The sequence below is a fragment of the Dipteris shenzhenensis genome, chromosome 25, assembly GCF_047967505.1.
Source record: "Dipteris shenzhenensis isolate YYH24624 ecotype China chromosome 25, Dip_SZ_1.0, whole genome shotgun sequence".
Taxonomy (NCBI): Eukaryota; Viridiplantae; Streptophyta; class Polypodiopsida; order Gleicheniales; family Dipteridaceae; genus Dipteris; species Dipteris shenzhenensis.
In genome coordinates this window covers 30,831,857-30,846,857 of record NC_141620.1, presented here as the reverse complement: position 1 = coordinate 30,846,857, position 15,001 = coordinate 30,831,857, and the positions used below count along the sequence as shown (strand labels likewise).

General features: G+C 41.9%; 1 protein-coding gene across 1 annotated transcript in view; it reads right to left on the bottom strand.

The window, feature by feature from the left end:
- Positions 1-14,722: 14,722 nt before the first annotated feature.
- The window catches only part of LOC147885741 (callose synthase 9-like), a 273,087-nt gene continuing 272,808 nt past the window's right edge, over positions 14,723-15,001 (bottom strand). Inside the window, exon 50 of the mRNA XM_087396032.1 lies at positions 14,723-14,918. Coding sequence (XP_087252158.1) covers positions 14,757-14,918 — 162 coding nt within the window. The 3' untranslated portion in view covers positions 14,723-14,756. The remainder of the gene's footprint in view (positions 14,919-15,001) is intronic.

Sequence of the window (15,001 nt, the reverse complement as noted above, 5' to 3'; positions counted from 1 at the left end):
AGACCGCCGCCATTTTGACGCCATCGCGCTCGCCTTGCCTCAGAATTTCAAAACTTCTTATTGTTGCTAAGGTTCCCATTGATTGACACATAGAAAAATTGACCATGGTTATTTGTTGGTTAGTTAACTCACCCTCAGATACCACATCATCCATGACACATGTCAAGATTGGACGTGACCATAGTGAAGTTTGTTTAACCTCGGGTTAACTCAAATTGGTTAAAAGATTACCACATGGCATAGTGCCACCTAAGCACACATTCTCTTTCTAAGCATACTTTGAATGCTACATGTCAATCGCTGTGCCACATCATCAAAGACCTCTTCTTCATAAAAACTTTGACAAGCCGTAACTTTCAATCCAAAAAGAATTTGGATGCACTCCAAAAAGGAAAAATAATTGGTTTTTTGCGCTCTACACGGTTGTTAAGTCAATTTTGTCAATGCAGTTAGAAACTGCAATATTTGAAAGCTTCTTTAATTGGTAAGACCTTTTCAATAATAATATGCACCCCAACTGTTGAGAAGTTCACTGGGGAAGGATTTCACACCTGGTCTACACAAATGAGGTATCTCTTGATGCATCAGAAGATTTGGAAGACTGTAAAAGAAGATATACCCACTGCTCAAAATGAAGACTGGAAAGAGAAGCATCACTATCACTCATTGGCTTGCACTTGGGTCCAAACATAATTCATCATATAGACTCTAAGGATCATGCCAAAGATGCATGGGATGAGTTGAACACAGTGTTTGGTGCAAAAGCAAAGAACCGAGAAATTCATCTTCAGATTGAATTCTATGGTTTGCACATGAGCTCATAACATAATTTTTCAACAAGATCAAAAGAATTATGACCTAGTTAGAAGGCATAAATGCAAAAGTTGGAGAAAAAGATGCACTTGCAATCCTCCTTAAAAGCATGCCTGAAGAGTACAATGCACTGACAACCACCTTGAACAATCTTTTAGATCCAAAGTTTGAGGAATGTGTATCATCTCTTCTTGAGAAAGAAAGAGAGTTGGAGGCATCGAAATCCACATCTATATCAACACATAGCAACAATAATGATGAGAAAGCATTGTTCAATAAAACATCAATGAAGTGTTACCATTGCGGAAGGATGGGCCACTATCAAAGCGACTGCAGAATGAAGAACAAACCAAAGTGTCACCATTGCAAGAAGTTGGGACACAAAGAAGAAGATTGCATATTGAAGAACCAGTAGGTCAACTATGTGGAGTCATCATCAAGCCCTGAACAGAATGACAAGAACAACATGTATTGAGAAGAAAAATCCTTTTCACCTTTAGCCTATTTTCTTGTGATCAAACCTGACCACTTGCAAGTAGCCATGCAAGGACTCAGGGGAGGTATTGACATCATGTAAAAACCACACTTGACCACCTTAAGTAGCAAGGTATGCACTAAGGGGAGGTGATGTTTGTTAACTACTTCAACTAATAGTTCATGCAAGTGCCAAGAGATTGTAATGATAAAGTGGACAAGTAGGAGAGGATGTGGGGAAGGTTATATGCTATCCGCCTTGGATCTATATGGGCCCAAGTGCTTCTAAAAAGAGAGTGCAAGAGGTAAAAGAGAGAACAAGGGTTAGCCCTCCCTCCAAAAGGTGGATTGTATAAAAGGTCAGAGGTTTAACTTTGGTCTTCATTGTGTATTTGCAAACTTTTTGTATACAAGCTCTCTCATTCTTTTCTCTTGTGAGTAAGACTCCTTAATATCCATTGTTTATTATCTTTTGATTGCCACTTCTACTCCTTCCCTCTCCCCTTTCTCTTCCACATCCCCTCTCTTCTCCTACATTCCCCTCTTCTCTTCCCCTTACCTCTACATTCTTGTGGAATCTTATTGACACAATCTGGTAGGCACTTAAGTGACGCAAGTGTTAGGCTCATGCATGCAAAGCTATCACAAGGAGTTTCTTGAGAGTGGAGTCTCCATTGGCATTCCTCCAAGATCCCTACAACATGTGGAGTCACCGTTGGCTACACATTTTTGGCGCCATTGCCAAGGCATTCGAGGTAGGCCTTTGCTATGAATAAAATTTCTACCATCAACCACCCATTGCACAATGCTTTCTAGCTTATTAACTAGGACTGTTGTTAGGGGAGAATAGAATTGGTTTGAGATGAAAAAGATCATGCAACTTTGTCTACACACCATAGGCACCACCTGCAGTATCTTTCACATTGAAATACACCGCTTTTGAAAGTGTGAGCATGATCATGGAGTGTGCAAGCTCATCCAATTCCTTCCACTCTTCATTATCTTCCCAATGCTCTGGCTTTATGCCTTTGCGTTTTATAGGCTTTACTTGCTTCTTTTGCACCAGAACATTGAAAATTTGCTCCTTCCAATAGGAGAAGTTTGTGCCATCCAACTTCTCAATGTTAAACAATGCATTCTCTGATGCCGAAGCCATCACCATGGAAGACAAAACAACCAGGAAACACTGCATCAATGTACCAAACTCAAGCCCAAAAAATATCAACTGCAATCACAACAGCCACACTGTCACTATCACAAATACATGTTCTGCTGTAAGTGACCTTAGGGCATCCCAAAACCAGCCAATAGCTTTTGTACGGTAGCTTCGATGCAAAAAGTGTACACAGAAGAAATGTAGCTTGTAGAAAACTCTACAACTTCTCAGTTTACAGCAAGTCCAAAATCGTTACAGATTTCCTTATATCTACTGTTAGAAACCACCACCTGTAAACTTTTACTACTGTAATAACAGTCTACAACAATTTTGGCCTGTTTTGAACTGTCAATATCTTCCCAACCGTAACTCAGCCGCCTTTGTTGTAAACACTAAAGTTGTAGACAAACAATAGATCTACAAACTTCTAGTTTACTATAGGTCCAAATTCATTATGGATCTTTTGATATTCACTGCTGAAAACAACCCTCTGCTCACTTATTCTAGCTACTGTCATAAACTGTCCAAACTGTAAATCATAGGCATCATAACTTTTTCTTTAAAAAAAAAGAAGATTGTAGATTGTCCAAAAAACTAAAACTTCTTAGTTCAACTCAGAAGACAATTCCTCATGGATTCTCTGATATTCACTTCTAAAAACAGCCACCTGCTCACTTTTTACTACTGTCACAAGACTACAAACTGCCAATCACCAACTTTTCCTGAAACATTTGAGGCATAAACTCCAATAAAATAGCCCAACAATTCTGAAAATTGTTGTCCAAAAAATTCCCTTAGTGGGAAGAGTATTGCACTCACAAAAATAATCCCTTCCTGGGATACAAGACAACTTCAGAAAAACACTGATAACTTATGCTCGCTAGACAAAGGCTCAAAATGCATCAATTGTAAGCAATCACTTTCAGCCAACCTTTCGCTTGATATGCATCAACTTGAAGGCATAAACCTAACTGAAATTTGAATGTACCAGCCACCTTTCATCAACTAGAGTCCGCCACAAGCAAAATACGTTTTTGCTTTCGGGTCCCAAAAAAGTAACTTCCAGTGGCTAGAATTGCAGAGCAACACGTCGTTTTTTATCGTAGATGGATAATATTCCTTCTCCCCCGCTCAAACAAGGCAATAGATTGCTGGAACAGTCGAGGCAACCTGATATATAAGGCTGAAATAGTAAAAACGAGCTAGTATATGTCAAAATACAGCTCCCAGGGGCAGCCCACAAGCAGTAGGAGACTCCACGCAACAAGTTCGAGCTCTTGGCACATCAACATCGCAATGCTACAGTCTCCTTGTTGGCTTCGCTCAACCAAGCTCTGATACCAGTTGATGGAGAGGAGGTCTTATCAGAGAGCAACAAAGAAAGGGAGAATATCGAAATTGTGGGTGGTAACTCACCTAGATCAAGGTAAGCTCTTATTATGTATGTATGGTACAAAGGGCTATATACTAGGCCATTGGCCTTTACCCCAACAGGTATCCTATGGCTATCCCCCCACCCATGTACCAATAGAGGCAAGGACCCTTGACCTTACTCTCACCACCAAACCAGGGTTAAGCAGCTATACAGGAGCCCCCTTGGCCAATCAAGGTCCATGTAGAGCTCAAAACCTACCATTGCCACCACCCATCTTGGGTCCACAACCCCCACCACCACGAATTACACCTATAGATCACATAATTATTGAAGGATCCATTGAGTGCATGGGAAGATCCTGACTAAGCCGTTCAGGTACTCGACTCTTTGCTATATGAGAGACATGTGTATCAGTCTAGCTAGATAAGCCACTATATTATGCAAGATGGATAATACATTTTGTTGTATCAAACCGCCTCGACTATGCAACATGCTAGGGATGTGAGCATCATGAACCATAGGCCATCCATGATCCATCCAATGCTGTACTTGTTGTCAAGGACCAAGCATGTGTCCTTAAAAGGCAACGACCAACCAGCCCATAGCTTGCTATAAGTGCCAAGGAACCCAGCTCCTTAAGGAATGTACCTATAAGGATGACCAACCCTTTCCTCGAACATCCGCTACCAACCCCAAAATGTGGTAGGGCTCGCCACATTCTTGTCCACAGAGGTAAAGATGCATATAGTAGCCCTACTATAAATAAGAGGGAACCCCATCCTTTGGAGACATCTTTCCAACTGGATGAATGGATGGATGGTCACCCCTATGGAAGTGGCCACCAAGGTAGTCAAAGACCCTGCGGAAGAGCCAAATCTATTAAAGATACCAAGCAACAAGCTAGGCCAGTACTTTGAGAGTGATGATACACATGTGCTGCTTCCCATCACGTACCAGAACAAGAGCACTACAATAATATTGGATGGAGGGGCAAGAGCTAGCATTGTCACAAACAGTGCTCGGCCAAGTGGGAAAGGCCTGAGATTGGAAAGCACCAATCTAGTTGCCAAACTAGCCGATGGAGTAATAGCCCAGCCCGTCGGTAGGGGTTTTGAGGGACATTAAGATTAAGACCTTTGGCCTCGTCTACCACTTTTGGTTTGTCGTAATGGATTTCCATGGACAGCCAGACGGCAAACCCCACCCAATGATCGAAAATTTATATGAAGGCCGAGTTGGATACCATGCAAAGGACCAAATTCATAAATGTGCTCCAAGAATGTAACAAAAAAGACACGAGAGAGGACCGAGATGAATAGTGGTATACCCTGCTGCCAGAACCCGAGTCCTCACATAACTAGATGCATGTCCTTGTGACCATAGATGCGGTCGAGAAGATAGGAATTAAAATTCGTTCCCTTAAACATGATCAACATCTTGAAGGAACCAAAAGATGTCCAAGGGGTAAGAAAAGTGAAGACAGATCTTCACTGATTGACATATATGGGTGCCATTACCCTCCCATTACCACACACCATGAGTTCTCTTCAAATTGGGGAGATAGGTTGGATAGAATCAAGGTCTCCCTGGGATCCCTTAACACATAGGAATTCCCTCTTAGACCCCCTTGGAAGCTAAAACACCACAAAAAATCAAGGCCTACTACTAACCCAGCGACTACTAATGCAACAACTGCTAATGCCTCAATCGCTGCGATAAGCCTAGCGCAGTGACTCTAGACCCGCTGCACTAATAACATTGACCCGCTACTATATAATGCTAGTTGCTACGTTAATGCTAACATGATGACTCCACTTTAAGGTTACCACCACTGACCCGCTGCACTAATAACACCTACCTGCTGTGCTAATAACGCTAATAGCACCAATCACTCATAGCGTTAAGATTAAAGCTGACCTGCTACATTACCAGGACCACTATATAAGGAGGCAACTTCCTTCTGTAGATCCTCACTTGGCATTGTATCGAAACTCTGCTGTAATTTTTACTGAAACTATATAAGGAGGAAACCTCATTCTGTAGATCCTCACTTGGCATTGTACCGAAACTCTGCAATAATTTTTACTGAAATTCCACATCATCCGTACACCCTCCAAAGTCAATCCCACTTGCACTCTCCCTTATGTCAGCTTCATCTTCACACTCCATTAGCGCCAAAGACCTCTTCTCTGCTAAAGAACACTCCTTCCTAGTAATGAAGCCTCTTCCGCCTTCCCTCCCTCTACCATGCCTTCCACTTCCTGCACGCTCTCCGTTTCGCTTCTATCCCAAATGGGCCGTGAGCCCTTCCCATAGCAGGCTACCAATGAGCCCGAGCCTTCCGCATAATAGTCCACCACTAGACACTCAAAAAATGGAGGATTCCACACACAGAAGACGCCCAGAATTACTCCAAACATAGCATGCAAGTTACATGCTTCTCCCTCCTCGAACTCAAATGGTTGGAAAGAATACGGGGGGTCATCATCCACTCTCAATTCTAGTGCAATGCAAAGGACTTCCGGCTCTATTACCATAATGAGGCAGCTTCCCAAGCACTCCAAGACCCATAAGTCATTCCATACATTCAGACAATGGGCCTGCACATGGTTGTTGACAAATTCCCCTACCACTTCAACCTACGACAAGTGGTTGACTTCGTCAACAGGTGCAACAACTCTTCCAATTCCACTGGATGGCTCCATAGAGATGGAGAATATCACTTTTATTATTTCATTGCCGAAATAGACTACCTAGCTTATGCAACACTCTGATGAATAGATGAATGGCTTGCAGGACTGGTGGATTATTATACAAAGATTCATAGGGGTGGGGTCCCTATCAACTTACTCTATAATGCAACCACCACTAAGGCCGCATGGGTAGTGGCCCTCCATGCACAGATTCAACACACTAAGCATCACAATGTGATTTTGCCAAATTTATTGGCATGCCTCCATAAGCCAAAATAAACAAACTGGGTGGATCACTTCTACAACAAGATAGTCAACATATGAACACACTCAAAGGAGAAAATCGACAACCTGATGTTTATTATACTGATTATTTATTTTCTTTCGAACGATCCAGTTCCAAAGGGAAGAGAGTTCCTTACTCTCAACGCTAGCTCAACAGACTAGCCCCACTAAGCCATTGCCAAAAAAGAGAAGAGAGGAGCGACGAACCGGCAGGCAAGCAGAAGAAGAAGCAAATGCAAAAAGAAAGCAAGAGCTGGAAGACCTACAATAGCAGCAAGTTGAGCTCCAAAGGTAGCAGGAGGAAGAAGCCTGCAAGAGAGAAGCAAAGGCCACGGAAAAACTATGGCAAGAACGAGCCCTCAAGAAGCCAATCCAAGAGGGCGACAATATTACTGACATCACTCAGGAGCCCGATGGATAGACCCCTCCTTAGAGCCCAACAAATCGCCAAGACCAAAATCTGACCTAGGAGCAGATCAAAGAAGCTACAGCTAGGTAGCAAACACAAGGACAAGGCCAATAATAGCCACAGTAGCCTCATTGGCCAAATGCCAAGCAATTGAACATTGTACCTCCAACGCATACAACACGATAGTGAGATACGCCAACCTTATGTGCGAGGATAGGCAGGCCTCACAAAAGGAGTTGGTCCTCATGGAATCACTCGCAACCATGGCAGCCACAACATGTCAAATGTTAGCAAGGAGACGGGAATAAGGCCTAGCAAACTCTTGCCCCCCAAACCAAGGCTACATCAAACTCTAGCTTATAGAGGCGGTACTTCAAAAAGAAAAGGCAGACAAGCTCATGGTTGAAGCAAGTGGCCAAAAGGCTATGGAGATAGGCCCCAACAACAACTGGAATTCAAGTTGCAATAGACGGAACATGCCCTTGCAACTGAAAGCTCCCACAACGATACCCTCTAGGTGGATTATGTTGCTCTACAGCAACAAGCTACATTGGATCAGTAGCAATACAATAGGGTACAGGAGGAGAAACTGGTATTAGAAGCAAGGGTGGTAGAGCAAGCCTAGCGAATCGAGCATCTCCACGTGCTCATCCAACAAAGGAAGCAATAGATTATAAGCCTCCAAGCAGATCTCAAAACAACCCACACCTCTACCCTTTCTCGGCAAGACCCCAACAACCTCCATGAGCAGCTGTTGAATGCTTCCACATGTTCCTCCTCATTATGCTTCACTTACCGCATAGTTAAAGACACCTTCAACTATTTATTCCACACCATCTTTGTCGCCACCATCCAGCCAATACATACATTTTGAGCACCCACTCACAGCCCACAACTTAGAAAATGTCACATACCAGTTGGAAGATGCACATGTGTGAAAGAATGATGCAGAAATTGGGAAGCATTGGCCCTCCAAATGGGGTGGAAGGAGTGCCCACGTGAGTGTACTTTTGCTATTACCAACTACTCAAAATGCTCCTGCAATCCACACACCACATATGAATGCCTAATGTCTCATACATACACTCCATGCATATGAGAGGTCACAACCTCTCATGCCTCTTGGGATCCATCCCTTGGGCATACCCCATTATTCTACCCTTAGCCTATGACTCTTTTATGCCTACCATTTATTAATGCACCCATGCATTCCTACCCATTCCTAACCTAGGACCTACATGTGTGAGTGCACCATTTATTCCATATCAATTAATATATCCAATACATTATCCATATGGCATTTAGCCATTTAAACCTACCTAGCCTACCTTCTAATTAATACATTTGATCATGCTAGCCTAATACAATCTAGACTACAAAATCGTGTCGTGGCAGAAAAACTTATATGTCGTAATAACCTAATGGCTCATCCCATTTTGCCATGGCCTGTTTTCATGAGGACATAGTCGTTCAAGATGATGCTGATATCCTCACCCTCACATACCACCCTATTGTATATAATTTCATGGTGTGGGGGCTAGTCATCCAAGACTCCACCATTTTTTCCAACGAGAGCCCTATGCTAGACTTACTTAAACATAATGACCTATAGGACCTACCTTGCAACCCGAAAATATTAGAAAGAAGCCTACAATGGTTGCAAGTGTATGGCCGAGGGGATGCAAAATTTGTACTCAATCAGCTTTTTACTAATAACAGCAAGCGATATCCCCCTGCCGGCATAATTGTCCTGTACAATAATGTCTTCGAAGCTATCCAAAACATGTTCAAACTAGCACTAGCCAGTTTGATGATTCACATGTAGCTTACCCTCCATGAAGTAGATGTCGATTTGCATGGACTGTCTTTAACACTACTCCCCAACCACCACCTCCTTCTAAACCCAACACAACACCTAGTCACGACCCCACATTCACAGTCACTAGCACCACTGATCCAGCCCTCCACATCATAGCACACCACACCACCACCCACCACCAACACGCAGCACCCGCTCGGGCTGGAGGGTCAAGAAGACATGAGTACCAACACTCATGCCCTTCTCAGATGTCGACGGCCCGTATGAGGAGGAAGAATAGGAGGTAAGTGAGCACCCACACGAGGAGAAGGAGCAACCGTAGGAGCTAACCCCTGACCATAAAACCTGGTATGAGGCTATTATATTGTTCAGGACTATTGAGGATGTAGCAGTTGTCAATAGATGGAAGGGTAATCTCCAAAGCATCCACCTCAACAAAAAAGATATCATGCAAGCAGGGGTCCTCACAGAGCTGATCCAAAGAAGATTTTATAACTGGCAAAGGGAGAATCCCAGAATGACAAGAGAAGACTACAGGAGGCTAGGCCACACTAAAGTACCCATTATAGACATAGAAGTAGGTCTTCCGCTTCAATGGAGCCTCCCATTTTTGAAGCATGAAGCTTTTTGGAGGATAGGTTTGTTCCGTCAGCATCGATCAATGTGTCGACCCAACTTATATGCCCCTACGCTGAAGATGGCATTGACCAAATTTTGAGAAGATGCGTACAACTTCCCTAAGTTCAACTTTCCCAAAGTGGGCTCATCTTATGCCTTGGCCTCTCAAATGAAGGAGTTTATTACTTCCTTTGCCTCAGTCCAAGATCTAGCAATCGTGTGGCAACGATGCATTTTTTCTGGTTGCTCATCATTTTATTAAGGGACATTCCTACACTCGAGCCAATGGTAGAGGAAAATCATCAAAGGCTCCGCTCCGAGAACTTGTGTTCGATCTCAAGACTGGACCCTATTTCCTCAAATTATGAGGCATTACATACGTGTTCAAAATCTTCATGGTCACCACATGTAGACCTTCAAAGATATGTTCGATAAACTTTTGGAAGCCTCTCCATCCATTTTGTCAAATCTCCCACATATTATTTAACAAGCATCGCATCATGAACAATGCGCTCAAATCAGACATCGTGCACTGCACACAATCCAGGGGTAGATTATGAATAGAAAGGGGACCATGAGGGGACCATACGGTTATTAATTCATGCAACCACCGAGAGATTATAATGATAAAGGGAAAAAGTAGGGGAGGACATGAGGAACAATACATGCTATCTGCCTTGGAGCCATATGGACCCAAGTGCTTGTAAAAAGAGACAGAGAGGTGAAAGAGAGAACAAGGGTTAGCCCTTCCTTTAAAAGGTGGATTGTATAAAAGGCTAGAAGTTTAACTTTGGTCTTTATTATGTAGTTGCAAACTTTTGGAATGCAAGCTCTCTCATTCTCTTCATTATCTTGTGAGTTATACTTCTTACTTTCCATTGTGTGTTTCTTGTGATTGCCACTCCTCCCCCTTCCCTCTCCCCTCTCTCTTCCATATTCCCTCTATTCTCCTACCTTCCCCTCTTCTCTTCCCCTTCCCTTTACATTCTTGTGAAATCACATTGACACAATCCGGTAGGCACTTGATTGACACAATTTTTACGCTCGTGCATGCAAAGCTCTCATAAGAAGTTGCTCAAGAGTGGAGTCTCCGTCGGCATTCCTCCAAGATCTCTACAACACATGGAATCACCGCTGCCTATACACTCTCTTTGTTGGGCCAAAGTTCGTCAAAGGTTGCAGCTTGGGGGACCTAAGCCTAATCTCCCCGTAAGATATCACTCCAAGGGAAGGCTATGGGAGAAGAGGAGCTTGTGGGTTCTCCCAAGATTCTTAATGGCTATAAATAAGTACGAGCTCCCTAATGTAGTGGAATGTAAGTGAGGCTTTGTAGAATTGTACCATATCATTAGCTTTCATAAACAGAAGGAATTGAAAGCTACTTTCAATGGTCTATTTGGGAAAAAGGATGGCATATTATTAACCATGTAGCAAATTGCATGGTCGTACCAAAGTGGTTGGGCTTTGCAATTCAATTCCTCTTCCATGCATCTGTATTTCAGATACAAGTGGCCCACATTCAAAATATAATTCAAGTATTTTGACGTTCTTTTTTCTATTTCTAAGATTCCACTATTGCATCTTCCAAACACTCCACTCCTACTGCTAATGGGACCGGTGGCAAAAGTAGGCATTGGAAAGAAACTTTACAATGAATAATTATGGCCAATAATTATATTAAAGTTCTGTGCATTCCTTTTTGCCTCTTCTTTCACCTTTTTCGCTGAATCAACCAAGTTTGCTAGAAAATTCCAAGTGTCTGGGGCAAAGGGGGACAACAAGTTCATGTCATGCAATTCCCATACTTTGTTATCATAGGCCATCAGTTCAGCTTCCCATACACGAGGAGGAAAAATGGATTCGTGTTTGTCTATGTGGAACTTTCCTGGAAGGTAACGGTGCCAATCCTCAACTGGTAAGAAAAGATGGTTTCTTCAACCTCATTGGACAAGCATTTCATATCACAGAAGCTGTGCTATAACAGACTTGAGGGAGAAACTTCAAGGATGGAGAAGCATTTCAGGCCAAGATTATCTAGGGAAATAGGTCACGTTGGATCCATGGTTAGAATGCATGGATAAATTGTTGAATGATTAAAAACCTAGGCCAATTGATCATTGGGTCAACTTAAAATGTATATAATTTTCCCATTGCTTAATCCTGCATCAACTATAAAGTTTGTCTCCTAAAAGGATATATTAAAAATAGCTAACATTTCAAAAAAAGTTATCTATTGTAGTATAAAATTTAGTTCATCTACTAGTTTTTATCCCATGGCCGCTTCAAAGCATCTACTAGTTCTTATCCATGGCTCTCAGTATATACATGCAAAAAACCCACAAATGCTAAAAGACTTCAAGCTAAGAGCCTGTAGGTGAAATGAACTCGCTCACCTGCATCCATCCACAAACACAGCATGTTGGAACATGTATACAATGTATGGTGGGACTGTAGGCTTCATAACCAGTTCATAGTTTGTCATCCATGTCACCCCCAAGCAAAATCTCAACAGCCGTCTTCATCAGTGCTTAAAGAAAATACAAACTTGTATGGTTTGGATGGTGCAAGAAAAGAGCTACGAGTTTCTCTCTTGCTAAGAACTTGTGTTAGAACATGTGGAAGACTGCAAACTTATATTTAAACAAAAGAGCAGAGTGCATAGTGTGCATTGGACGTTCCATAATATAATTTTGGTCATCCAAGAGTTGTAGAAATGTAAGAGCTTCAAATAAGGCTGTTATAAAGTCCTAGCATATGTTATAATACATCATTTCTTTACATCCCCTAGTTCATATAACAGACAAATCTATTGGATAATGCTATCTGATGAAGGGATAAACAATATTCGTACCAGTATCCTCCCATGATATAGAACGTGTGGCTAGAGAATAAGGAGGGTTCTAATATGGGAACCTCTTCGTTCCCTTCATGCTTAAGGAATAGTCCATCAACTCCGATCAACTCGAATCTCTTATCGCACATGGGAGTAGGACGTGTAAAGAATCCTCAGTTGGACGTCAAGTTATGCAAAAGCCAATGCCAAGCTCACCCATTCCAAGTCTATGTTCATCTATATACGTTTGTCAGGACATGCGCTAGTTCAAGAAAGCTTATACTATGGATCACGAGCAGACCACAACAGTTCTAGGAAGGCTATTAGTATAAAAAGTATCTTTGAAACTTGCTTATACTTGTAATAAATATCTTATCATTGTGTAGACATAATAAATGCCAAAGTAACACGGAGCCACGTCATGATGTTTCCTTCATCGTGGGCCACTGGGAAAGCCTTAAAGGTTCCAAGTATTTGATAGCTCATTGTCGTAGTAGCCATGATAAGGCTACACTATAACGAGTAGGTTTGCAAAGGCATAGACTATGGACATGCCTATCCTTGTAACGAGAGTAGGTTTGCAAATTATGCTGTAACATTTTGTATCAGAGCCTTGGTCGAATGATTGCATTGGGTTGTGGGAGTTTGGAGTGACGCTTCGCTCTGAGTCAGAGCATGTTTAGGAATACAGATAGATGCTGCTCAGCCAAGACGTGAGGTTCACTAAGTACATTGTTTCATGAGCGAGTCTAAGAGTGTTAGAATTTGCATGTAATCCAAATATCACAAAGTCTAAAAGATTCAATCCGAGAATTCACAGGTGATGGCACCATATTGATCCACCTAGCCAATCTCTGTGTAGCATGAACACATGATCGTCACTCACTTTTAGGCTCATTCATGCTAATATACAAAGCCCACAAATCCTTAGCTGGATCTAGTCTGCCACATGTCATTACTCTAGGGTACCTCTTAAATGCATCATTTACCACTCTCTTGAGATCACATTTACATAGTTAATGCATTTAAGACCCATAGCCTTAGACCCATCTAGTCCATGCCATGTGACCCTCATCAAGGACCTTGACATTAATTCCTCTAACCATTTCCATAAAACACAATAAATATAATACAAAAGTTGATCCTCTAAAGAAAAATGTTCGTTGATCCTTTCGAGGTCATATTATCTCAACTTAAGCGTAATAGAATGTGTAAAGAGACCTCCCTATAGATTTACTTTTACCGAAAAAGCAGAGGTGTGAAGACAACTAAAAGAATTTCTCAAGATGGGACAAATTCAGTTCAGTTTCTCTCCTTTTGCTTTGCCAATGATATTAAAGAAAAAGGACAATACTTTTCACCTTTGCATAGATTATAGAGCACTGAATAATATCACTATTAAGCACAGGTATCCGATGGCTCGAATCGATGATTTGGTAAATGAGCCATAATATTCAACAAGATAGATCTTAAGTGTGGCTACCATCAGATTCGTATTAGAGCCAAGGATGTGCATAAAACCGCTTTTAGAAGCGATTTAGACAATGAGGAGTTTTTAGTAATGCTGTTTGAACTTACCGATTCTCCAGCTACATTCGTCATGCTTATGAACTATTTACTACGCTCCTATATTGAGAAGTTTGTAGTGCGTTTTGATGACGACATTCTTATTTTTAGCAAAAGTAGTGCTGAGCATCTCGAACACTTGAGAATAGTGTTCAATATTTGAGGAAAGCCAACCAAAAAGAAAACTGTACTGTGTATGGTAAGACTTAAATATTTAAGATTCATTATTACTCCCGAGGGAGTTGTCATAGACTATGGACAAGCCTATCCTTGATAACATCTGTATGCTATAAAAGCTACCAAAGTACATGGCAGTGGACACAAACCCAATAGGGTTGTGGGTTGGGTTTTCTGTCACAACTTGAAAGAAAGCTCACCTCCATCCACAAGATGAAAATAGTAATGCAACTATGAAAATGGAAAAAAGTTAGAGTATCTATTTTCCCAAGCACTATGATAAAATACAAATAACGTGGTCGAACCTGTTATAGCGAGCAGGGGCGAAAGTATGAAACAGTGACGATTAGCTCGTAGAGAATCGAAACGTATGCTACATGTCCCTCATGATTCATAAGTTACTGCTTCTCTATCTACCGTTCGTGCTACAACAATGTTAACACAGACATCTACAATTCTCTGGAGATGTAGAAAGTAGGTTGAGTGTGTGACGGGCATAACTTGCACGTAGCAACCACGGAGTGCCAAAAAGCCAAAACTACTTGCCAAAGGTAGCATTAGGAAATCTAGTTCTCAAACGTTGACTTAGGAGACCCAAGAAATCCCGATATGTGAACAATGCTAGGGAAGATAAGGGACATTCCCGTGGAGCTAGATATCTACCACAACCAACCGCAACAATATGTCTACGGGCCAAGAGCTGCACAGGGAGTAAAAGAAGTATATCAGTAAGAGAAAATGTACATTCAAAGCTATGCTCCAAGGCGAGCAACTTCTACTCTA